This window comes from Monodelphis domestica, chromosome 1, assembly GCF_027887165.1.
Source record: "Monodelphis domestica isolate mMonDom1 chromosome 1, mMonDom1.pri, whole genome shotgun sequence".
Lineage (NCBI taxonomy): Eukaryota > Metazoa > Chordata > Mammalia > Didelphimorphia > Didelphidae > Monodelphis > Monodelphis domestica.
The window spans coordinates 505,510,433-505,535,392 of record NC_077227.1 but is presented as its reverse complement, the minus strand read 5'-3'; the positions used below and the strand labels follow the sequence as shown (position 1 = coordinate 505,535,392).

Below are 24,960 nucleotides of genomic sequence, written 5' to 3'. Positions count from 1 at the left end.
ATGGCACTGAACCTACATTTCTCCAACTACACTGTAAGCAAAGGGACCCTCAGACCCATGAAAGACTCAGGAAAGAGGAGAGATTGCTCTGCATTCTGTAAGCTGCTCCATATATACCTGCTGGCTTTAATGGGGTAAAACATTAATGACACCATCCTTCCCCAGCTGCCTCTTCCTTCTAGGCACTCAGTGAAGTATGTCATGATGGATAGTACCCAGCTATGCCAAGGGGCTTTCCCAAAGAAATAGGCTTGTCGTTCCCTGGAGAACATCTGCCCAGCACTTCTGGAAGGGCAGGGTTCCTGAGCTGGAAGGGAACTTCAAAGCTATCTTCTCATTGATAGGGAAAGGGATATAGGACCACGTGTTAATGTGAGCACAGCAGCCACCTGAGATTGAGTGATCCACAGCTGGTACAACAGGATCAAATCCCAAATACTGAAGCTCCCAAAACTTCCTACTCAAACCTCGGCAAGGTAAGAAATTCTAGGGAAAAAACCCAGGGAGGAAGAGAATGGGCACCAATGGGCTGGACACACTCAGGGCTGAGTGAGAATGTGACTGACTAGCCAAATATAGGGTTGCCTGGCTACTTCTCCATTCTAAAAAAAAAGAAGAGGAGGCAAGGTTAACTTGTATGTGTTATAAGGTCAGCAGCAGGGAAGGGTTAACAAGTTAAATATGAATCTAATTCCAACTTTTCCATAAATGAACTTCCACAAACAACTTTCAACAAATTTCCTCTAGACCTCAATTTATTCTTCTTTAATATGAGCTGAGACCAAATAAATTCTATGTTCTATAACACCATTTCCTGCCTTATTTTAGGTTTTAAGTTCTATAAGGCCATTTCCTGTCTTTTTGTATGTTTTATGTTCTAAAGCCCCTCCCAGGTTTGACATCTTATAACCTTGGGTTATTCCTGCTCTTGGGTTCTACAGAAAAGACAGTATGATGTACTAAAAGGAAATGTCAGGTGTAGAGTCACAACGGTTCAAATCTTTCTGCTTAACACTGTATGTGTGTGACCTTACCTAGATCTTACTTCACTTTGTCATTAACAAAATGAGACTAATAATACTTGTATAGTGACCTAAGCTAAAGGATAAGGATGACTGAGTAAAGCACTCTTCAACAGTAGGAAAAAAGTGATTGTGATAAGAAGTAGATACAGAACTGGCCTTAAAGTGAGGCAATTCCAGAAATATACTAACCCTGGGCACTCGGACACTAGGAATCTCAACCTACAAGTCTGTAAACTGCAGGAGGAGGACTGATTGGACATGGGTAGGTAGAGGGCTTCTCTAAAGCCCTGAAATCTCCAGACTAGACAGCAGTAGTAGTCCTTTCTAGTAATAGTATAAGAGGCACAGAATGAGAGAAGACAGAAAAGAAGGTGAGCCAGACCACAAAGAGGCCCCACAGTGGAGATTCTCATAGCCACAATTATCAAAGGCAATTCAAAGAAGAAGAAAGAAGAACAGTCCAAAAAGAAGGAAAGCCAAGTTGGACTTACTTGATCACCGGAATGAAAAGGCTATGCAGCCGGCAGTAAAGTCTCACACCCTAAAGGAAGAAATGGAATAAAAATTAATTAAATGCTTACTATGTGCTTTTTACAAATATCTCATTTGATTCCCACTTTAGAGCTGAAGAAACTGAGGCCAACAAAGGACCACACGGCTATGATGAGTCTAAGACAGCCAGAGAGATGGAGGACAACAGTTTAAAATCTTCTTTTCTTCTTTCAATTCACAAAACCACCACGGTCTCTCAGCCTAATGTCAGAACCCCCCCTCCAAGGGTCCCTCAGTAACAAGCACCCAGAGAATACACATCCCCTAACAGAAGTTTCACAAAACACCATCCATTCACAATTATGTCCAGTAACAGCATAGTTTTGGAAGAAGGAAGGAGAAGAGGCTAAAGGAGGGCAGAAATAATTCAAAGCATTGGGTTATTCTACAGCTCAGGAGACTTGCCTTGGGAATGAAGTCTGATTATTTTTTCTCCCCAATTAATTTACCTTCTAACTATCTTCTGCTCAGTGAATACTGAAATAAGTCTGGCCTCTCCAAGCACATGCAGGATAATGGTGTGGTAGCCCAAAGGGACAGACACTCCTTTGCAGAACAAAGTCAGACTGAGATGGACTCTTGGCTGCCGGTCACCTATCACATTGTTTGCTTCTTTTATGGATTTACCATGCTAGTTTTTCTGATCCTTAGTGGTGCCTGGATGATTTCTCCTCTACTGAACAGTAAATTCCACCTAGACAGGGACAGTGTCTAGCTGTCTCTTTAGCTCCAGTCCACAAATACAGGGTTTTATCCTTAACAAAAACTTCTAATGAGTGTAAGAAGGAAATTCCTACCATTAGAGAACGAAGGGGCTAAAGTCTTTCGTTCTGAGACTTTACAGATTAGTCTGAAAAGATAGCTATGGGGGAAAGGCCATTTACAACATACTATAAATGACTATCAGGGGCTTGTTTTTCAAATAGCTGAGACACAGCCCCTGAGAAATGAGACAAACAATTAAGTTTGAACTGAGGGAAGAGAAGGGAAAGTAAAGGCCAGAGCAGAGAAAATTGTCCTGGAAAGGTCATCACAGGATATCAGTGTGTAATTTGGGATGAAAGATGACTGTGGGAATGAATCATGGTCAGAGGGAAAATGGTTCTCAGAGCTGAAGTCAAATTTCCAGGAGAACAGAGGAGAAGCTAGGTGGCACAGTGGATAGAGCGCCAGGATTGGAGGACATGGATTCAGATGTGGTCTGAGACATTTCCTCACTCCGTGATCCTGGGCAAGTCCTTTAACTACTGTTATTGCTCTTCCATCTTAGGAATGATACAACAGATGGGAAGGGTTTTATTTTTGTTTTTAAAGTCATAGAAATCTGGTCCCAAAACAGACCTAATGGCTCTAGACTTCATAAAAATCCTTCCAGGAGTCTCTTCCACAAGAGGGAGGAAATTTTGATTCTCCTAAAGATAACTTGAAAGTTTGCCTCTGGTTTGGGAAAAGCTGTCCTTCCTTACTAAATCTGAAGAAAAAAGAAGCCCTATGATTTGTCAGAGTAAGCATAAAGTCCCAGGTCTCCTGAGGGAGAGAAGGACAGCCTCACTGACAATAAGAGTAACCCCTCCCAAAGAAAGCCACAAAGGAGGGGAGGCCCAGTACCTTAGACATGATGTCCTCCAGCTCACTTCTTGGTTTGTATGTACCATCGTCATACCGGAACCTGTACATCACTTGTTCATTCTTAAACTGATGCTTATCTGAAACTAAAATACAAGGTACTAATGAGCCCAAAGCATGCCAGTCACAGTTGCTCCCAAGCCTCGGGCAATATCTGTATCTTTCAATAACAGAATTTCCCCAGCCTAATCTCCTTCTCATTCAGTCTGCATGAAAGGGGCCACTCTTCAATCCTCCCTAAGAAGATTGTCCAGGTTCATACACGAACAACATAACCAATGAAAAAGCCCATAATATATATTTTTTAAAATGCCAAACAACTAAAGCAAAAAACAATCACCATACATGACTCAGATTCACAAATAAGATATCTTGTCCAAATATGCCTTTGCAAGGGAGGAAAAAAAAGAGGAAAACAATCAAAGCACCCTCATATTCCAGATACCAAACCTGTTAGCATCAATAGGAGGATAGGTTCTCAAAGACTGCTGTTGGGAGCCTGATTCATGTTTGGGGAAGTATTGGGAAAATCCTTTAACCTTATATATAAATGACAACTGTGGGAACATAATCTAAACTTCCAAGGAATTAGGCCAAAGGGGGACTCATTATCAAGGCAATCCAAGGTATGAAAGAGCCCAGGACAAAGTCTAGTGAGTCTCATGAATCTGCCACTAACCAATTTATGTGGGACAAGATTACTTCGCCTCAGTTTCTTCATCTATCAAATAAGAAGGTTATAACTTAGATTACTTCTAAAACAGAGGTAAACAGCCTGTGAACCCCAGATGAACAACAACACTCCTGAAGTACAGCTTGAACCAGGTTAAAATGCAGTTCCTAAAGTAGTTGTACTAATTAAAATATGCATATATACCCGTGGGATTTTCTATGTTAATATGTGGCCCATAAGGATTCTTATATATCATTTACTGGCCCTCTATTTTATAATTAAATGCTTGAGTGCATAAGTATATGCCATCAGAAAGCTGTGGAGCTAAAGTTTCTATTTGAGTTTGATATCACTATTTAAAAGATTCCTTTCTGGTACTAAGTTCTATATTCTAGGATCCCTTCAAGTTGTGACATTCTGTCTTCCATCTCTGACATTTTCAATGTCCTAAAGATCTCTTTTAGCAGCGATATTTTGTACTCTACATCCTAAACTTCCAAATTGTAAATTTCCAGTTTAGAATAGTTAGAAACCATGTACGTATATAAATATGAGGCTTACTCATAACTTATGTGTAACAATAGCAATGATAAAGGTATCAGTTCCCTCAATATGTCTACTCACAACATTAGTAATGGACTCAATTGGGCTTCCTTGGACCCAAGTCACTGTGAGACAGCAGAGAAATTCCCTTTAAAGATGATGGAAAGATCTCATGCCCAAAGAGGAGATAATAATTCTAAACATTTATGATTCTGTGATTCTAAAGTTTTAAGAGTCTAATAATAACTGATATTCCCATAGTATTTCAAGGCTGACAAAGCAATCTCTTCACAAGTAGGCTGGACTAGCTAAACTCCAAAAACCCATTTCTAATTCCTTGGAATAGATCCCAATGACAGAATTAGACAACCAATGACTGGTAGCTAGAAGGGACAAAACAAGGTCATTTATTACCTTTCATTTTACAATGAAGAAAACTGAAAAACAAAAAAAATATTGTGACTTGCCCAAGATCACACAGAAAATAACAGACAAGATTTGAAATGCAAATATCATTAAATTCATTTTACACAAGAAAATGGAGGTCAAGTGATTTGCTCATAGTCATACAGTTACTAAGCTCTGACTCAAACCAAGGTTCTTTCCATTTAGCCAGACAGCTGTCACCTCCAAATCTCACAGAATAATTTCTTCCTATTTTTTATAATGGGCATAACGGGTACCTTAAGAGTACCTTAGAAGAGATCTTAACTAGGAATTTGCAAACATTTTTTAAAGAATTTTGATAATCATATTTCTATATAATTGGCTTCTTTCATAATTATTTAATTTTATGCCACTAAACATATTCTTTTGAGAAAGGATCCATAGACTTTAGACTACCAAAGACATCCATAACACAAAAAAAGTTAAGAACCTTCCTTACCACAGAGAAGGAAAACATAAAATACCTGAAAGGGAGAACCCAAATGCTTGTTTTACAAACTTATTCCATTGTGATCCCTTTGTAGCCCATTGTAGCTATATCGTGATTATAATTAAATGGAAAAAAAAAACTAATAGATAAGTGATCCATGGAAAGAGTAGACACTCCCCAGAATCAAAAGGGGAGAAAATTATGTCTCATTTACACAAAATGTCTACAGGGTAGGTTGCACTGACCATGTACCTGCCATGTGAGTAGGAAGTTAGAACCATAATCATCTCCCACCTCCACCATTTCCCCATGTTCCCCAAAGGTCAATTCAGGAACCAAGAGGCTAGAAATGTGACAGCAATAACCTGCACAGGAACAGAAGCCTCCTGACATACCACCAGTATGACCATTGGGCCATTTCTCCATATATGGGAATGGCTTAGGTCTGTGCTATTTTCACTCCCAAACCCAATTGTCCCCTAATTATATATAACTCAGTGGAAGATGACTGGTTATCTGGAACTGGAAAAGGAGTAGAGGGGGGTAGGGGGTGTCCCACTTGCGCACATACCATTCAGATTCATAGAACAGAAAAGTCCATGAGAATCATTAGAGCTGAGTTCCAAGACACTAAGTTAACTGGCTAGAGACCAACAGGAAGCCACATTGTGCCCCATGTACTCACCATGATGGATGATTCCGTTTTCCAGCAGGGCTTGGCCCAAGTTGACCCCTTCTTCTGTTTTGCTTATCTCTCCAATCTCAATGAGCCAAGCCACAAATTCACTGCAGAATGGAGACAGATCTATTGAATCAATTCAACTACACATGTGCCCAGGACTTCAGGACAAATATAAGAGGAGGGACTCTCCTCACCTACCATCATTGCTTAGGGAAAAGAAGAAATTCTACTAGCTACGGGAAATGCACAATGGATCCACTTTCACATCCAAGCCAAACAATTATCCCAACCTTTTCTTTCCTATTCACCCCATCCCAATACCTTCTGACTTTGTAAACTATGCTTTGGGGCAATCATTTCTTTCCTAATGGTACAAATGCACATAGTCCACTAAATCAAGTCAAGCCACGGAGTTCATATCGTGCTTCATATGTCATCCAACTATCCACCCAAGCACTGTGAAGAAGATCAGAGTTCAAATTCAGTCCTAGAAACACATCAGCCATGGGAATCTAAGCAATCAATTACCTCTCCCTCAGATTCCTCTCCTATAAAATGTGGGTGATAATAGAACCTACCTCAAAGAATTGTTCTGAGAATCAAATATATGTATGGATTTCAACCATAAAGTAATATATAAATGCTGCCCATTCATAGTTTTTGTTCTTAGAGTAAAAGGAAGGCATCAGGGATTGTGTTGTATATATAATTGTGTGTATGAGTGTGTGTATGTGTGTGTCTTTGTTTGTTATGGGGGGAGTGGGGGTGGTTTTGAGTCAATACCTTCAATACTTATTTAAAGTAATGTCATACGACTCTTTTATGATGCTAGCCACCATCTTGTGATTTACAAACCCAAAACAACCCTGGCCACTACTCCCTCACTTGTGCGGTGTCTTGAGATTAGGGGCTACTCTTTGGTATTTTTATCTCCCCAATATTTTTGACCCAAAGTGCTAAGTAAATATCAGACATTTATTCATTCCCATGCCAACAGCATTATTCCTTATTTAGCCAGCCCATGGTACAAAAGGAACATGGAAGAAGCTGAAGAACTTGTAGGGTTCTTGTCCCAGCTGAGACCAACTAACTCACTGGCTGGCCTGACTCAAGTCAATTCCTTTCTCTGGGACTCAGTTTCCTCACATGTAAAATTAAAAGACTAGATTAACTCATCTCCAGTGTTCCTTCCAGCTTCAATAGTCTATATTCTAAGTCCCTTTCTACTTCCATGATGATACAAATCAATAGATGAAGTATCCATGGGAAATAATAATAAAAGCTAGCATTTAAATAATAGAAATGTAACCCTTTGAGGTAAGTTTTTGAATATCCCCATTTTTCTTTTTTTCAAAACCTTTACCTTCCACCTTAGAATCAATACTATGTATTGGTTCGAAGGCAGCAAAACAATAGGGGTTAGGCAATGGGAATTAAGTGAGTAGGCAAAAGCTAGGAAGTGTCCGAGGTCAGATTTGAACCTAGAACCTCCCATGGCTAGGCCTGGCTCTCAATCCACTGAGCTAACCAGCTGCCCTGATTATAAAAGATGAGGAAAACTGACTTGCCTAAATGTCTTAGTATTTCTCTCCAGATCTTTCTGAACTTCAGGCATAAAATTCTATCCACTGTGCCACATCTATGCCCTGTGTCTCCTGCTATGAGCTGACAGATAAGGCAAAGTTGAAAATGACCCTTAAAATATTTATAGTCTAAGGAAACAGCACTTGCCCACACAGGAAAAGTCCTGATGGACATGTACAAAGCATATTTAAGTAGGAGTTAGAGAACAAACTGAACACGGAGGGAACATGCAGTGTGAGTAGTGTCAGATCAAGTTAATTCAAGAAGACTTCCTAGAGGCGAGTTTTGCAGGGATTCCCAGGGTAAAGAGCTGGACTAACTAAGTAGGATCCCCCCTCTAAGATTCTAGAACTCTGGGATCTCAAAGCCTCTGTATCAAGGTTTCCATGGTTAGAAGAAATTTAAAGCTGGAAAAAAGCTTGGAAATGACAGACCCCATAAGTTAAGAAGTGAAGGGGCTATCCAATCCACCTCCCTCATTTTACAAATGAGGAACCTGAAGTCCAGGGACCGAGGGTCCTGCTGGAGGAGGCTCGCCACTAGAATGGTGGGAGATCTAGCTCCAGAAGCTGAAACTGCAGACCTGGTGGTCCTGACACCAACCACACTCCTGAATAAGGTCTGGGAATCTCTGAGTCTAAAAGAAAGTTTGAAGATTTCACAATCTGACTGAAGCAGCTAGTAGAGGTTAAGACAGAGAAGGGCTTGCGCTGAGCTGAGAATCTAGGGGGATGTCCAAGGAGCTAGCTGGGCAAGGAATAGAGGTGATGCTTTGTCTCCATAACGGATGTCACCCTTCCGGGTGGGATGGGACCCCTAACAGGGCTCCGTGGGCCCCAACCCATCTATGAGCTTAACTGGGCCTTACATCAGAAATGTGTTACTCTTGGGACCAGGAACAAAAGGAATAGCTGAGAGCCAAACAGTCTCCAAGAAATCTGGGTTCAATAAAGCCTGGCTGCTGCTGCCAAATCAAAAAGGGTTCGCTGCCTATCAAACACAGCATTCCAGGCTCCTTCCAATTACAGACTAGGGCTGGAAATATTTTTAGCCTTTCAATGTTTTGCTCAAGCAGAGTGCCTGACTCATCCATCTGTAGGTAGGTGCATGTGTTTGAGGGGCAGACTAGATGGGGAGGCCCTCAATTAAAATTACTCTATTCCAGGGGAGGAGACCCCTGGGGAACATGAATTGCTTTAGGGCTTCCTGCCCACACCCAGCCTCAGTCCCCCTAGTAGTTTCTTAAAGTCCAAGACAACAGGGGAGAGAGAGAAGTTTTTTTGCAGCCAGCTAAGGGGAACAACAGATGTTTCTCACCCACATAAGGGAAGCGGAGACAGCTGCCCCCACATTACCCCATTCTGTGCCAAGGTCTGGGATCATTCACAGGCCTGAAGTCCAGCAGAAGGGGGAGAAGAGGACTTCTCCATGGCTGGCAGGATGAGCGTGGCCCAGGCCAGTCTATCACATGGCCTGTGTTTCTGTCTAGACCTGGTGACAAGCACTTCAGCCCAGACTAAGGAACAGGCGTTTATTTGGTGAGTCAAGTGGCAAATGAGGAAAAACTTCCTAACAAGTAGAGTTTTCCAAAAGTAGAATGAGCTAGTGCAGAGGCAGGGAATTTGCCATCCCAAGAGGTATTAAGGAAAGCTTGGTGATCCCTGGTCAGGTAGGCCATAGGAAACATTCCTATTCAGGAACTAAATGACTTCTGCAGTTCTGTGTAACCTCTGAAATTCTATTCTGCAATGTTTTAAGAGTCCCCATGGGGAAGGAGAGAGTGCCCCCGGTGATGAAGTTAACTTGTAAGAAATGCCCCAGCAGGTCACTGCGCCATTGTAGCCAGGCACAAAAGATCACATTATCAGTCAGTCTATTCTATTGACCATTATCTCATCATGACTTAGAGAAAGAGTTCTTAAACTAAAGTATTCAAAGAGTCTAAGGATATATTTCAGGAAGCACATACATTTGAATGGGGAAAAAAATTCTATATTTTCACTAATCTCTAGATGGAGCTGAGCATTTCCTTCTATTATTTAAAAACATTCTGCTGAGAAGGGCCCCAGCACAATGCCTGATGCCACACCCAAAGTGACAAAGTCCTGTGTGCCAGAAGAAGAGAATTTATGAGTTTGCAGGGACCCAGACTAGAGCATAAGATCCTAGAGAACATGGAGTTTTCCTTTTGATTTTGTATGCAGGAACTAGCTAGCACAGTATCTTCCACACTGGGGGGTGGGGGGACTGGTTGACCCTTACCTTTTCTTTTTTTTTCCCCCAACCTTACCTTCTATCTTAGAAATGATACTAAATATCATATCCAAGGCAGAAGAGCAGTAAGGGCCAGGCAATTGGGTTGGAATGACTTGTTCCAGGTGGGCTCTCAATCCACCTCACTGCCCCCATAGTAAGTGTTTGATGAGGGAAATTGAGTCAAAACCTACCTGGCCTAGCACCGCCTGGAGAGTACTGGAAGGGTGAGGTGGGTGGAGAGCCCCTTTCCATTATACCACCCTGCCTTCCCAACCTGCACCTCTTTCCCTCATCCTGATGGCCGCCTTCTCTCCCATCCAAACTACTCTGGAGGGCGTAACTTGGCACACCTTATTAGGGTCTAAGCTATAGCTGGGTTGTGAACCGTCAGTGGACAATGATCACCCTCCGGTGACCTTCAATAGCAACAAAAATCTGCAAACTGAGCCCAGAGTTGTGGGTGGTCTTGAGATACATTTTATCATTCCAACTAGAATATAATCTCTTCAAGGACAGGTTTGCATGTCCGTATGTACAAGATACTTGTTAAACCACATTAGACCTGGAAAGGAAGGCTCTAGAAAAAAACCGCCGGAATCAAAATCTCTCAGATCGGTGAGAAGATTTAGGAAGTGACTTACCTGGCAATAGAAATAAAAAAAAAAAGTGACTCCTAGTCTCCCCATTTCCAATTCAAGTCTTCTTTTACTATATTCACACTCCCCCCCTCCCCCCACTTTTCCCGGCCCAGCATGAAGGACTAACAGGTTTCTTGAAAGGTAGCATGGCATAGAAAAAAGAGCACTGAACTGCCCTTGTAACCACAGGCAAATTAGAGCCTTTGCTATCTCATTTATTAAATAAAGGGGTATGGATGGCTAGGTGGTTCAGGAAATAGGGAGGCAGACTTGGAGATGGGAGGTTCTGGGTTCAAATTTGACCTCAGATACTTTCTAGCTATGAGAATGGGCAAGTCATGTGACCCCATTTACCTAGCCCTTAAAATTCTTGTATCCTAGATCCAATTCTTAGTATTAGATCTAAGATAGAAGGTAAGGATTAAAAATGTTTTTTTAATTTAAAAAAAAAGGGGGGGGGTGTTTGAGGGTTAGACCAGACTTTGTCTACAATTCTCTAAATCCTGTGAAAACCACCTGGTGTCTGAAGCCACCTCTTGAAAGGATACAAGCCCTGGCTCAAAGAGTGAAGAGTATGGGGTCAGGAGAGCGGAGGCAAAGGAACCTGGGACTTACTTGCCAAGGAAACACTTGGGGACGGTGCTCAGTTTCCTCCTCCGGTCCTTGATGAGGTTAACCTTTTTACTCATCATCATATGGTAGAGCTTCTCTCCCTTCTCAGCAATCATGACGTAGGCATCCCTCTCCATGCCGAGCTTGAGACCTGGGACAAAGTCAATCGGTCAGTCAAGAAGCATTTGTGAAGCCCCTACAAGACTGTGCTAAGTGAAAAACAATAGGCAAAGATGCCTGCTCTAATGGAGCTCAACCAAATGGGGGAGACAACACAGACAACTAGGTACAAAGAAAAGTATATAAAAGATAAACAAGAAACAACCAACAGAAATAAGGCACGAGAACTAAGGGGACATTGGGAAAGAGTTCTGGTAGAAAATAAGGCTTGAAGGAAGCCAAGAGGCAGAGATGAGAAAGGAGAAAATTCCAGACTGGGGAGGGGGGAAGAGATAAGTGAAAACTACCAAAGAAGAGAAACAGGGTGACAAGGAACAGTAAGGAGGCCAGTATCATGGGATCACACAGTTACACAGAGGGATAGGAGTGGAGTGGTAGACCAGGTCGTGAAGAGTTTTGAAAGTCCAACCAAGGATTTCCTGTTTTATTATGGAGGTACCCCTAGAGTTGACTGAACACTAGAGGTTCATGCAAGCACTTCAGAAAGATCAAATTGATAAGTGAAAGATGGATTGGAGTAGGGAAAGAGCTGAGGTAAAGACACCAAAAAGACAGGCTCTTTTGATAGTCCAGCAAAGAGGTGAGCTGAGACCAGGGTGGTAGTATCAGAGAGAATAAGTCATATATGTAGATGTTAAAGTAGAAACAAAGGACTCAGCAACTGACTGGCTATGGAGGAGAGAAAAGAAATATCCAAAAAATCGAGCCAACATCCTTGGGAACCTGGAAAAGTCCCCACTACCATCACTAGTAAGCCAAGGAAGAATATCTCAAGTTAATGAAAAGAGACAGAACTTGGAAAGCAGGGGATAAAAAAGTACCAAAGGTATTCATGGAAGATGACCTAGATAGGACCTAAAGAAGATCTTGATGGAAAGAATGGGGGAAAATGGCATTTCCTCTAAGCTTCAACCAACTCTAGTCGAAATACCAGGCTCAACCACACCTCCAAGCATGATTCTGGTACCCCTGATGGCCAAGCCCACCCCACCCCCAACATTAACCATGTTCTATTTCCACTATTCCTTTAAACAATTACCATTTTTAAAAGCTGAAACTTTTAAACCCTCCATGTCAAGCACATAATCTCCAACCCTGACCATTCTCAACACCTGCAATCACAACATCATACCTCCAAACATGACCATTCCAATAGAATATAAGCTCCTTGCGGGAATGGGCTATTTATTTTTGTATTTCTACCACCAACACTTAATTACTCCTTTAATAAGTACTTGTTGATTGACTGATTCTGCACCCTAAGCCTAAAGGATATCCCCCAAGCCAAGACCAGAAATCCCAACATTGGCCATTATCTAACACAAACATACTTAAAATATTGAATATTGTGCTTTCCAAATGTATCTTCTAACAACACCCATTCTCCACTGCAACAATTCCCTAAACATCAATAAGCTCTATGATATTGCCTGAGTTACTTAACTTCCTTGTGCCTTAGTATCCTCATTTAGACAAGGATAGGGACAGAGACCCAATAAACTCAAAAGATCTCTCCCAGTTCTAGATATAAATGACTATACTCTCTCCCAAATATCATATACAAGTGTGCATACACTCACATTGAGGAAACATAATATAATACCAATATCTACTGCAAATCACACCCAGATCTCAGACACACACACACACACACACACACACACCCTCTAAGCCACCTAAATATCAAGTTGGAAATTAGCCCTAATCCACTGAGATTTTGGGGTCAAAGGAAGAGCCTTAAGATACCCGGGGTCCAGTTCTAGGTTCTGTCACCAATACATGGGATGGCACAGGGTAATTCATTCTGGGTTGCAAGGCTACTCTATGTAATAAGGAGTTTGGACTGTGATCTCCAAGTTACTTCCAGCTTTAACACTAAATGACTCTTGGAAGCAAGAAAGAGGACCAAGAAGGGCAAAAGAGACCCCTGGGAACAGTCCGCTATGCACTTCTAGATGGACTTTTACCATCTATGACTTGAATGGAATATAAATAACCAAAACAAGGAACAGAAGGCTGATCTCCTTTTACTCCCCACTCTACAGTCTCAAATACTGTCCCTAGGAGATGTTAGGCTAATCTCCTTTCTGTTCCCTAGGAAACTTTCTAAAAATGTACAGCTGTACTCATGGGTAAAATGAGGGGGTTGGACTGGATGATCTCTAAATTATCTTCTATATTAAAATATTATATAATAATTTGCTGAAATATTCCCAATAAATGCTTGTCTGACAGACTCCATCTCTATATTCATAATCAGAAGAAACCTAGCAAAGAACAAATCGTTGAGTAAGAAGCCCCACTCATTAATAAGAAATAACTGGGCAACAAGGTGGATCGTGCTGAGCCTGGAGTCAGGAAGATTCATCTCCCTCAGTTCAAATCTGGCCTCAGAGAGACCCTTGTGATCCTGGGCAAGTCACTTAACCCTGTGTCCTTATCTGTAAAATGAAGGAAATGGCAAATTTATATTTTTGCCTTTGTCTCTTTTCCAAGAAGAGCCCAAATGAAGTCATGAAGAGTTGGGCATGACTGAATGACTGAGTAAAAACAAAATAGACATAATAAGAGCACATAAATTCCCAGGTTGGTTGTGAACTAAAAATGACTGAACAATACGATGAGAAACAAAGGGCAGGGATTGGACTTGGAATCAATTTCATTATTAGAGAGAATTCTCAGAAAAGGTAACTCACCTTATTGAACTTATTGTTGTAGCCAGTTGCAGAGAACTGAGGGCTTTACAGATTGGCCCAGGGTCTTATATGATCACCAAGTGTCAGAGATAACACTTGAACTTGGGTCTTTACAGCTTTAAGGCCTCCTCCTAACCAATGCTATCAAACTCCTTATCTAGATGTGTACTGACTTTTAAAACCATAAATTAACACTATATTGCATTGTAGTTTCATTAATCTTGTCAAACATTTTTCAATTACATTTCAATCTGACGTGAAAATGTAGCCAGCAAGTTTGATATTTCTGCATTTCACCATTTTGCTATCAGGGAGAATAAGGAAGTATAAGTATACATGCCTGGGCATCAAGGAGGCTCAGGAGATGGAGAGACAGGCCTAGGCAAGGGAGGTCCTGGGTTCTAATCTGTCCTCAGACTCTATCAAGCTCTGTGACCTGGGAAATTTATTTATCCCCAATTACATAAACCTTACTACTCTTCTAATTCTTGTTAGACAAAAGGTAAGGGTTTTTTTTAAATTAAATAAAAATAAAGAGCTATATATAAGCTATATGCCTATAGCTTAAGTAGTACAGTCATAGCTCACATTTTTACAGCATATTAAGGTTTTTAATAATGAATTCATAACATTTATAAATTTCTTTAATAGAAAACTGCTAGCTAGATTGTTATATTTGCTATATCATTCTGTGGCAAAATGTTATTTTGAAATATATGAAGAAAATCCAGTCTCTTACAGCTATGTAGTTGAAAAAGGAAGAAAAATATTTTAATAGACAACTAATGCCTTATTTATTATGAAAATTGACTGAAAAAAAGTTTACCCCATATACACCTAAAAGAATCTCAGGGACTTTTGGGTCCTTAGAGTAGACTGAGAACCACTGGCATAGTGGAAAGTTAACCAGGATGACTATTAGAAAAACATGAGCAATTAGCTAAGACTAGGGAAGAAAAAGAAAAATATTTGGTTCTTTTAAGTTTAACTTCATTTTACAGAATAAGAAACTCCAGCGCACAGAAGTTAAGCTACGGTCACATTGATATGGCAGAGTTCATTCTCTTTCCACAAAAGCCCATCCATTTCCATACTTATGATTTCCTGCTAGAAATTCTCAAACTAGGAAAAAACAAAAACAAAAATGAAGATCTTTCCTACAAAATCATCCCTTCTTTTCATGTTTCCTATTTCTATCAAGTGCACCACCACACAACCAGAGGTCTAATCTTGCCATTTCAACTGTCACTAGCTGCTCCTTAACGCAAACAGTTGGACAGACAGATGGACAGACACAGAGATATACACACACAGGGTGGTCAAGGAGCTCTTATTTACTCTAGAATCAAATGTAACTCATCTATTTGACATTTAAATTCTTATATAACTTGGCTTCAACTGATCTTTCCTGTCTTATTACTAAATTAACCCTCGCCTTTGTACTCAATGTTTCCCATATTCATATATGGGAATTCACAATTCATTCCCCTATTTCCCATATTCTTGGAATCTTTAAGATTCAGCTCAAGAGTCACCTTTTACATGTAGCTTTTTTCTAATCCTAATAGCCTCACTCAAAACACAACTCAAACTACCGTCTACATCAAGAGCCTTTAAGTTCCTTGAATGTAAGAACGATAGCCCAATTTCCTACTACACAATGCCTGGCAAACAGTAGGCATTTGAGATTAATATGAATAAGGAAGAAAAGGGGGAAGAAGAAGGATATGAGGTTGAATATAGTATGGAACATGGAGAAGAGAACACTGCCATGGGAATCAAGAGACAGCAAAATTCTAGACCAATTCACCTCAGGCAAGTCACTTGGAATTCGCTCTCTGGAACTCAATTTCTTTTTTATATGAAAATGAAGTATGTTACTAACATAAAAGAGCTCAGTTGGGGTTAAGGTTTTGGTTTTTTAAAGTTCCTTGGTGGTTTTTCTTTTGTGTGTCGTCCCCCCACCCCCCACCCCCCCAACATAAATCCTTGAGAGCTGCTTTTTCGGTGTTTGGCCTTTTTTTTTTCCTAGAAAGGGAATATTTGTCTTTGAAAATCCATTAAATGGAGATTCTGAATAGCTGAGTTCTGGTTAACCAAGTTTATACTACAGTAGCAACACACCTTTTTTGAACAATTTACGTGATGCTTGTCATTATTCACCAAGAGATTTCACTTTTAAGAAAGAAGCACTTTGATGTACCTGAATAAAAAGGTCCCATACCATTATCAAAAAGAACTGTCTGTACTTTGTACAATGCTTACAAAACTGATGGTAACCACACAATTTCTGATATCCCTGGTGTACTCCTCTACCAGGCTTGTAATGTTTTCATGAGTTACTATGTTTGAGAGAAATAAAAAAAAATGACTAATAAAAATGGGAGAACTAGGTATGGCAACCAATGGAGGGTAGTTGGGGCTGGGGTCTGAGGCCTGGGTCACTGGCTCCTAACATCACCTTTCTTCTCCACTGATCTGGTACCACGTCAGACATCTTCTTGCCAGCCACTGGGAACAAATCCCATTTTCCAGGTCCAGAACCATACTCCAATTTGGAAATGGAATATTAGTCTACTCTACTGTTATTCCATTCATCCTCCTTGAGACAATAACACTGGTAGGAGGCTACCACACTTCTCTATTTTCTTCTTAAAATAGGATTATCTGCTAGTATCATTAGCTATTAGATTATAGATGGCACTTAAAAAACTATTTTTATTCATTTATCCACTCTCTTCTGGTACCTACAAAGAAATTCCAAAATCAAGATGTTTCCAGGTACTAGATAAAAGAGACAGGAAACTCAACAGTACTTACTTTCTCTCTGCTCACGCTCTTTGATGATGGCATCTAACCATTTCTGTTTGTCCTCTGCAGTTTTTGCCATACAAACAAACCATTTGTTTTTGGCAGTGTTATGGATCTTCCAGCCATTTGTGACAGTGTAGCCATTACTGTGGTAATCCGCTAGGAAGGAATGGAGAGAAGGAAAACTGGTGAGAAAGAAATCTGTCCATGGAAAAACAAACAAGTCCAAACTATTCTATCAGCCTTCCTGAACCTACCAGCACCAAAATCACAGGGTATCGATGACCACAAGCTCCCAAGTCTAGTAGCATGATATTGAGGTCAGATTTCTGAACCCTTCCAAACTTGACTCACTCTAGAAATACAAGTTATTTTAGACCCTGCCATATTTTTGTCCCTTTTTACTGAGACTCAAGTTAACTGGCACAGTTAAGCCCAGATCAGGCAACCCAACATGAGAACATGAGACTGTGGCCAGTCCAATTGTAAAGAACTGCTTCAAGATAACATGTCTGAAAGAAGATAGAGAGAAAATCTGACTAGGATGTCCCAAATTTTATTAACAGTGCATTCAAATTGACCAAATTAATAAAAAAATTGTGTCCATCCCACATACTCAGACTCACTGTGTGTGTGTGTGTGGGGGGGGGGGGGGGGGGGGGGGGGCGCCACAAACGCAACACAGAACATAAAGACAAAGAAGAGTCTACCATAATGAGGCAGTAGTTACCTGTGCCATCTTCCACATTCTCCACCTCCATGACTTCTGTGTTGATACGACCTCTGAAGATATAGAGAGATCCATTGATAGACTTGGTCCTCTTGGCTGACTTCTTTCCCCCTGTGACCCTGCAATGGTGAAGAGAAAGGGCAGAATGAGTGCGTTGCCCTTCTCCTGCCCTCTCTGGGTATAAGTGTCTTTTTCTGTCAAAAGAAAAGAAAAATAATTCCTGCCCTTTCCAGCTCATGAATTTCTTCTGTTAACCAGGTAAAGTAATGAATGAAGGAATTTTTCTTTATTTCTTTTTTTTTGTTCTTTCCCTCCCCTACCCCCGCCCTCCCATAGCTGACATTCAATTCCACTGTGTTTTTCATGTGTCATTGCTCAAGACCTATTTCCATATTAATATTTGCACTAGGGTGATCATTTAGAGTCTACATCCCAAATCATAGTATGATCAAGCCATTGTTTTTCTTCTATTTCTGTTCCCACAGTTCTTCCTCTGAATGTGAATAGTGTTCTTTCTCATAAGTCCCTCAGAATTGTCCTGGATCATTGCATTACTGCTAGTAGAGAAGTCCACTACATTGGATTGTACCACAGTGTATCAGTCTCTGTGTACAATGTTCTCCTGGTTCTGCTCCTCTCACTCTGCATCAATTCCTGGAGGTTGTTCCAGTTCACTTGGAATTCCTCCACTTTATTATTCCTTTGAGCACAATAGCATTCCATTACCAAAATATACCACAATTTGTTCAGCCATTCCCCAATCGAAGGGTATCTCCTCATTTTCCAATTTTTTGTCACCACCAAGAGCACAGCTATGAATATTCTTATACAAGCCTTTTTCCTTATTATCTCTTTGGGGTACAAGCCCATCAGTGGTATGGCTGGGTCAAAGGACAGGCAGTCTTTTAGCACCCTCTGAGCATAGTGAATGGAGGAATTTCTAACCCTCTTTGTCTCAGTTTCCTCATCTGTCAAAGGAGCTAGAAAAGGAAATGGAAATCTACTACAGTATCTTTGCAAATAAAATCCCAAATCCCAAATGGAGTCATGAAGGGTAAGATACAACTGAGAAATGATCTAACAAGTGCTGTATTCCCCAAGTAAAATATAAATTATTGGCATGTACTCCCCAGCTCCTTGGGAAACTAAAAAACCAGTAACTGTGCTAAACATTCTTTTAAAAAAAGTGCTAATAATTATTAATAATGGAAATAAGATCAAATTTTTAAAAAAGAAAGTCACTTTCCAAACTTTAATGTCCTATCTACATACACATATATGTGCATATGCACGTATGCATCCTTGCTTTTATTATTAAAATCATTATCATTATTTGAAACAGAGGCAGCCTGGCCTCCATACTAGATAAGACAGCTGGCCACAAAGCCAGGTTCCAGGATTTGGGATCAAATTTGGCCTCTGCCACAGACCAGCTGTGTCACTGAGGGCCAGTATTAGCCAACTCCTGTTCTAAGACAAATCTCAACAGTTGGTACAACTTTTCATGTAACGAAAAAGGGATAAACTTATTGTGAACAAATGGAAATGCTAAGATTCAGAGGCTATCCGAAACAAAACTGAGAGCGTATAATTTGGTAAATGTCACATAGGCCAAGAAAAGGGGCAAAAATGGAATTCAAACCTAGCCTCAAAATGCCATGTTCTTACTACAACATCATGCTATTTTCTAAACAGTTCATCTTTATTTAAAGCTCTTTGTCATTCTACACAAATATAAATGCTTTTCAGAATTTTGAAAAAGGGGACAATGGCAACTATTTTATCTAATTCATACCCAGAAACAATCCCCAGTTGTCAAATAGTGGCCAATCAGCCACTATTTCAAGGAGAAAGAATCCTTTGAAGAGTTCACCCATTTTCCCAGTATAAGCTCTCATCTCTAGTCAGCTGCTTCTCAAATCAATATCCAAGGGATAACTATTCACTTTGTATATGGCAAGCCATTTGATTCTTCAGAAAAAGATAAATAAGACACAGTCTCTGCTATTATTTGCATGTTGTTTCCTCCTTTAGAACAAACGCCCTTTGAGGGTAGAAATTGGTTTTACCTCTATTTCTATCCCCAGCACACAAAGTAAATGCCTAATAAATGCTTCTTGATTGGATGCATACAAATATTTCAAATTTGAAATAGAGAACAAATAGTTGATTAGAGTAGACAATAAAAGAAAGTATCTCATTTGCAACTAAGTTATCTGATTTGGCTGTGTAAAACTATAAGAAAAAGGAGAAGGAATTCTCTATTTACTTTCTATACCACCAAGTCAGCTAAGGGCTCTGGAAGATGGTGTACTTGTCTATCAAATAAAGGGGTTGGATTACATGGTCCCTTCAGGTTTTATCCCATTCTCTTCTCACTGCATCCTGCTCCTCTTACCCCTAGCACTAGCCTTCTACTTGGCCCATGGCCAACATCTCTCTTCCCCTCACACCCACCAACCAATAATTTTCTTCAAGAGAGTAGATATTTACCAGTCTGAAGTTTGCCTATTTTTGGAAACAAGTGATTAGAAGATTAAGGAAATGGAACCTAGGGAAAACGAGAGAGAGAGAGAGAGAGAGAGAGAGAGAGAGAGAGAGAGAGAGAGAGAGAGAGAGAGAGAGAGAGAGAGAGAGAGAGAGAGAGAGAAATGACAGATAGAAGAGGGAGACCTCACTTCCCTCAAACTGGCAAAGTTTCCAAAAAAGAAAAATGATGAATTGATGAATGATGGAAGGGCTATGGGAGAATAGGCACATTAACATACTGCTGACATGGGTTTTAGAGGGGGAAAAAATTTACACACACACACACACACACACACACACACACACACACACACACACACACACACACTGTATACTGCCAACAAAGATTTTTTTTTGCTTGATAATGCATATTTGTTACAAACAGAATTGTTTCTTTTCCTTTTTCTAATGAAATAGAAGGTAAAGAGAAAATTGTTAAATTGGAATTCTGTTAATAAAAAAGTTGTTATATAACTTTCATATGAGGCTACTATATTATTAGCGAGAGTGCCTTCTTGGTACAAGTGAGGTTTGCATGATATTTGGAACAGGCAGAAAATCGACAAAGGGTTGGGTAACCAGATGGGAAATATAGCCTTGGAGTATAGAATAGAGAAGTGAAAGACCTACTTCATATCCATCACAGAAGAATAAAGTTTAGAGGATGGGTTCTCAAAATGTGGTTTAAAGACCCCTTGAGAGTCCCTGTGATGTCAGAGAGAAGACATTTTAATTTCTAATACAGTAAATATTAATTGACGTAATCCAAAAAACAAAACACTCTTAAAGTAGGGGAAACCTCCATAATTTTTAAGACTACAAAAAAGTGGAACCAGGCTAGAGACAAAGAAGTAGAGATCCAGTGAGTGATAGCCCTTCCACAACTTTAACGCCAAAAAGTCTTTGGCAAAGCCACAAGCTTAGAACTCAGTTCTGCTGACTCATATTCTGGAGATACAGAGAGTTCAATATATTCAACTAGTGGAGTTACAACATATGTATACAAAGTCATATGTGATGGAGGCAAGGAACTCCAGGAACATCTAAAGGAAAGGATATGCTATAAGAAGTTTTACTAATATCACTCCATTGCTTTAAGCAGCAGAGCAGATAGCTCTTGCGTTCCATCACTTTAAGAGACTGATTATAAAAGAGAAAAAAATTCAGTTAAAAAGGTCCTTGCTCTCTGACTTTGGAGAGATCAGGGCAGTGTCATTGACTCTCTGTCAAGAGGATCTGACAGTTACTTCTGACAATTTGTTTCCAGATACTGGGTTGGAGAAGTTAAAGACTTATTAATTAATGTTTATCAATTAGTCAGTTTATATAGATAGAAAACTTAATATAAGTTAGACAGAGTAGGCCAGAATAGGCCTGCTTTACCAAGCAAGAAGATCCTGCCAAGAAAGGCGGTTAGAAGTACCATTCTTTAGAAATTTTAGTATAGGATTTGGGTTTTAAGATTTAGTATAAGATTTAGAGATAAACTATTCTTTTTCCTACCTCCTATTTCCTATCCCTACTTCTCTTCTACAATAAATAAGGATGCTGGTTTACCAAACTGCTCTCAGCAACTTTCATTGACCTCCACCAATAACATTTACCCCATAAAAGCTTTACCAAACTCCTATACAATATTTATTAACTATAACAGCTATGAGATTTTCTCCTAGAGAGACAACTCCATTAAGGAGGCAGACCCTGAGCTGGACTGGAAAGGAAGATCTCTACCAATAGACCAATAGACAAAGAGTGGAGGCATTTTAAATCAGCAGACTGGTCTGAGTGAATTCATGATGACAGAAGAGGATAGAACAGGTGGGGGGAAACCAGCAGATCAGTCTAGCTAGAATATAATACACAGAAAGCAGAAGTAAGGTGCAAGAAGGCTGAAAAGAGAGCCTAAAGCTCTCCAGGAAGGGCCTTTCTTAAATGGAATGACTAAATTAAAAAGGAGTTGGCATTTTACATTTTACTGTAGGGACAACAGAAAGTCACTGATGGTCAGACCTTTGGGAAGGGAAAGATTTTAAAACCAAGCAAGACTTAGAAAGAGTCAAAAAATGTAAAATAAATAATTTTGACTACATCAAATTAAAAAGGTTTTATACAAACAAAACCAATGTAACTAAAATCAGAACGGTAGAAACAAATTGGGAAACAATCATCATAAAAACCTCTGACAAAGGTTTAATTACTCAAATTGACAAAGAGCTAAATCAATTGTACAAAAAATCAAGCCATTCTCCAAATGATAAATGGTCAAGGGACATGAACAGGCAGTTCTCAGCCAAAGAAATCAAAACTGTTAATAAGCACATGGAAAAGTGTTCTACATCTCTTATAATCAGAGAAATGCAAATCAAAACAACTCTGAGGTATCACCTCACACCTAGCAGATTGGCTAACATGACAGGTATGGAAAGTAATGAATGCTGGAGGGGATGTGGCAAAGTGGGAACACTAATTCATTGCTGGTGGAGTTGTGAATTGATCCAACCATTCTGGAGGGCAATTTGGAACTATGCCCACAGGGTGATAAAAGACTTTGACCCAGCCATAGCACTGCTGGGTTTGTACCCCAAAGAGATAATAAGGAAAAAGATTTGTATAAGAATATTCATAGCTGCACTCTTTGTGGTGGCAAAAAATTGGAAAACGAGGAGATGCCCTTCAATTGGGGAATGGCTGAACAAATTGTGGTATATGTTGGTGATGGAATACTATTGTGCTAAAAGGAATAAAAAGTGGAGGAATTCCATGGAGACTGGAACAACCTCCAGGAAGTGATGCAGAGCGAAAGGAGCAGAACCAGGAGAACATTGTACACAGAGACTAATACACTGTGGTACAATCGAAGGTGATGGACTTCTCCATTAGTGTCAATTTAGTGTCCCTGAACAATCTCCAGGGATCTAAAAAACACTATCCACAAGCAGAAAATAAACTGTGGGAGTAAAAACACCGAAGAAAAGCAACTGCTTGACTACAGGGGTGGAGGGGATATGACTGAGGAGAGACTCTAAATGAACACTCTAATGCAAATACCAACAACATGGAAATGGGTTTGAATCAAGAACACATGTGATACCCAGTGGAATCACACGTGGGCTATGTGGGGTTGGGGGGGGGGAGGGGGGGAGGGAAGAAAAGAAAATGATATTTGTTTCCAATGAATAATGTTTAGAAATGACCAAATAAAAATAAAAATTTTAAAAAAGAAAGAAAGTCACTGATGACTTCAAAGCATAAACTTAACCACTATACTATGAGTACAATCCTTACCACCTCATTACCCTCCAGCTGCCCAGGAGGAAGCAGGCATTTTGATTTTACACAGATCTGGGGGTCACCCCCATTTCCTGGACTGGCAGAGACCCAGGTATTGTATGGCCCTTGAGCTCAACAACAAGGGAAGGTTTCTTCCATTTATGTTGATGTAGGACCACAATTACTGAAGACCAAGACCATCTGGGGCCACTTGTGAGAAACACCGTGGACCTGAAGCCTATGAACAAAGGCAGAGGTTGGGTCGGTGGTCTGAAGGTCCTTAATGAATGGCAGTAATGTAAAAATTCCCTTCAGACTTTTTATCAATAAAACGATGGTCCAGAGCCAGACCAGATGATCTCTGGTCTGAGATTTCAATCATCTTTAGCCTTCTCTGTACTAAGATTCATCCCAGTAAGCTGTAGGTGGGAAGGAGAGATAGAAAGGCATATGGCTTGATAAAGAGATCAAGCTGAACTAAGTCAAATCAGAGGTAAAATGATAATAAAAACAATTCACAATTCTATAGCTTTTTGAAGGTATAAACAAAGCACAACACTGTGGGTTAATAGTACAAATATTAACCCACTACTTTATGGATGAGGAAACTGAACCTAGGGGAGGAAGAGACATTAGCCAACGTTACACAGATAAACAGGAACAGGACCAAGATAAAATCCACATGTTCACATATGATATCATGCTGCCTCCTGGCCAACAGGACCTTTCCACCACTCAGATCCCCAGGAGAACAAGAGGGTGCTTTCTTTCACTAAGATCCAGATTTCCAATTAACAAAATGGAATGTTCAGTTATGATGTGCTGAGTACCACCACCTGGGGGCCAGGGCACCAAGCCATCAGCTAATTTCCTCATCTTAGGGCCCAGGTTGCAAGAGTCTAAGAAAGTGTCCAGTAAAAACGGAAAAAGCCTAAAGTAGGTGGCCATCCCCCAACTCTAAAAAGGCAATTATACTTAATGTTATAGATGATGAAAAAACCGTAGACCTAGGTTCAAATTTGAGATCGGACGCCAGCTGTGTAGTACATTTCCACATTCTTCCTATGGAATTTGTTAAGAATAATCCTGCTTTGTATGACTTAGCCTGAGACTCTGTGCTAACTGGCAGTAGAAAAGCAGCCTCGTAAGGAAGTAGGAAAGCTTGATTTCAAGTCTCACTTCTGACATATTGGCACAACAGTCACTTCCAGGGCCCCAAGAAATTCCAAAAGCACATTGCAGAGCAGGTGCTAAGTTCCCTCACTGGAAGCTGCTTTATACAAATGAAATCACAGGACCAATCCGAAATCGGGTCTTTCATGCCTACCTCAACATCCACTATGGCACCAGACTGCATTAGAAAGCACGTTCTAACCACACATACATCAGTGCCAACAAAGCATCCATTTTAGAGGAGGTGATCCTTCCAAAAAGCAAGACAGAGCCCCTGGCCTCACATTGGCAAAGTCTTCAGGAATGGCTCTGGCCAAATACAATCATCACCAAGCAGATCAACAAGCAATCTCCTCAATCTTCCTCAAACTTAACAAATATGTTGTCTTTGCCTTTATCACATTCACTTTTTAAAATAAACTTAAGAAAGAAGGGCAAGTGGTAGGGGAACAATGACTTATCCAGGATCATACAGCTAAAAAGAGAAGGAGGCTAGATTTAAG

The 24,960-nt window shown here is 40.2% G+C and overlaps 1 protein-coding gene across 1 annotated transcript in view; it reads right to left on the bottom strand.

Annotated features, from left to right (window-relative positions):
- The window catches only part of PREX1 (phosphatidylinositol-3,4,5-trisphosphate dependent Rac exchange factor 1), a 210,830-nt gene that overhangs the window by 62,532 nt on the left and 123,338 nt on the right, over window positions 1-24,960 (bottom strand). Inside the window, exons 8-13 of the mRNA XM_056812969.1 lie at window positions 17,486-17,604; window positions 16,765-16,914; window positions 11,072-11,219; window positions 5,982-6,082; window positions 3,186-3,289; window positions 1,517-1,566 (exon numbers count right to left, since the gene is read on the bottom strand). Coding sequence (XP_056668947.1) covers window positions 1,517-1,566; window positions 3,186-3,289; window positions 5,982-6,082; window positions 11,072-11,219; window positions 16,765-16,914; window positions 17,486-17,604 — 672 coding nt within the window. The remainder of the gene's footprint in view (window positions 1-1,516; window positions 1,567-3,185; window positions 3,290-5,981; window positions 6,083-11,071; window positions 11,220-16,764; window positions 16,915-17,485; window positions 17,605-24,960) is intronic.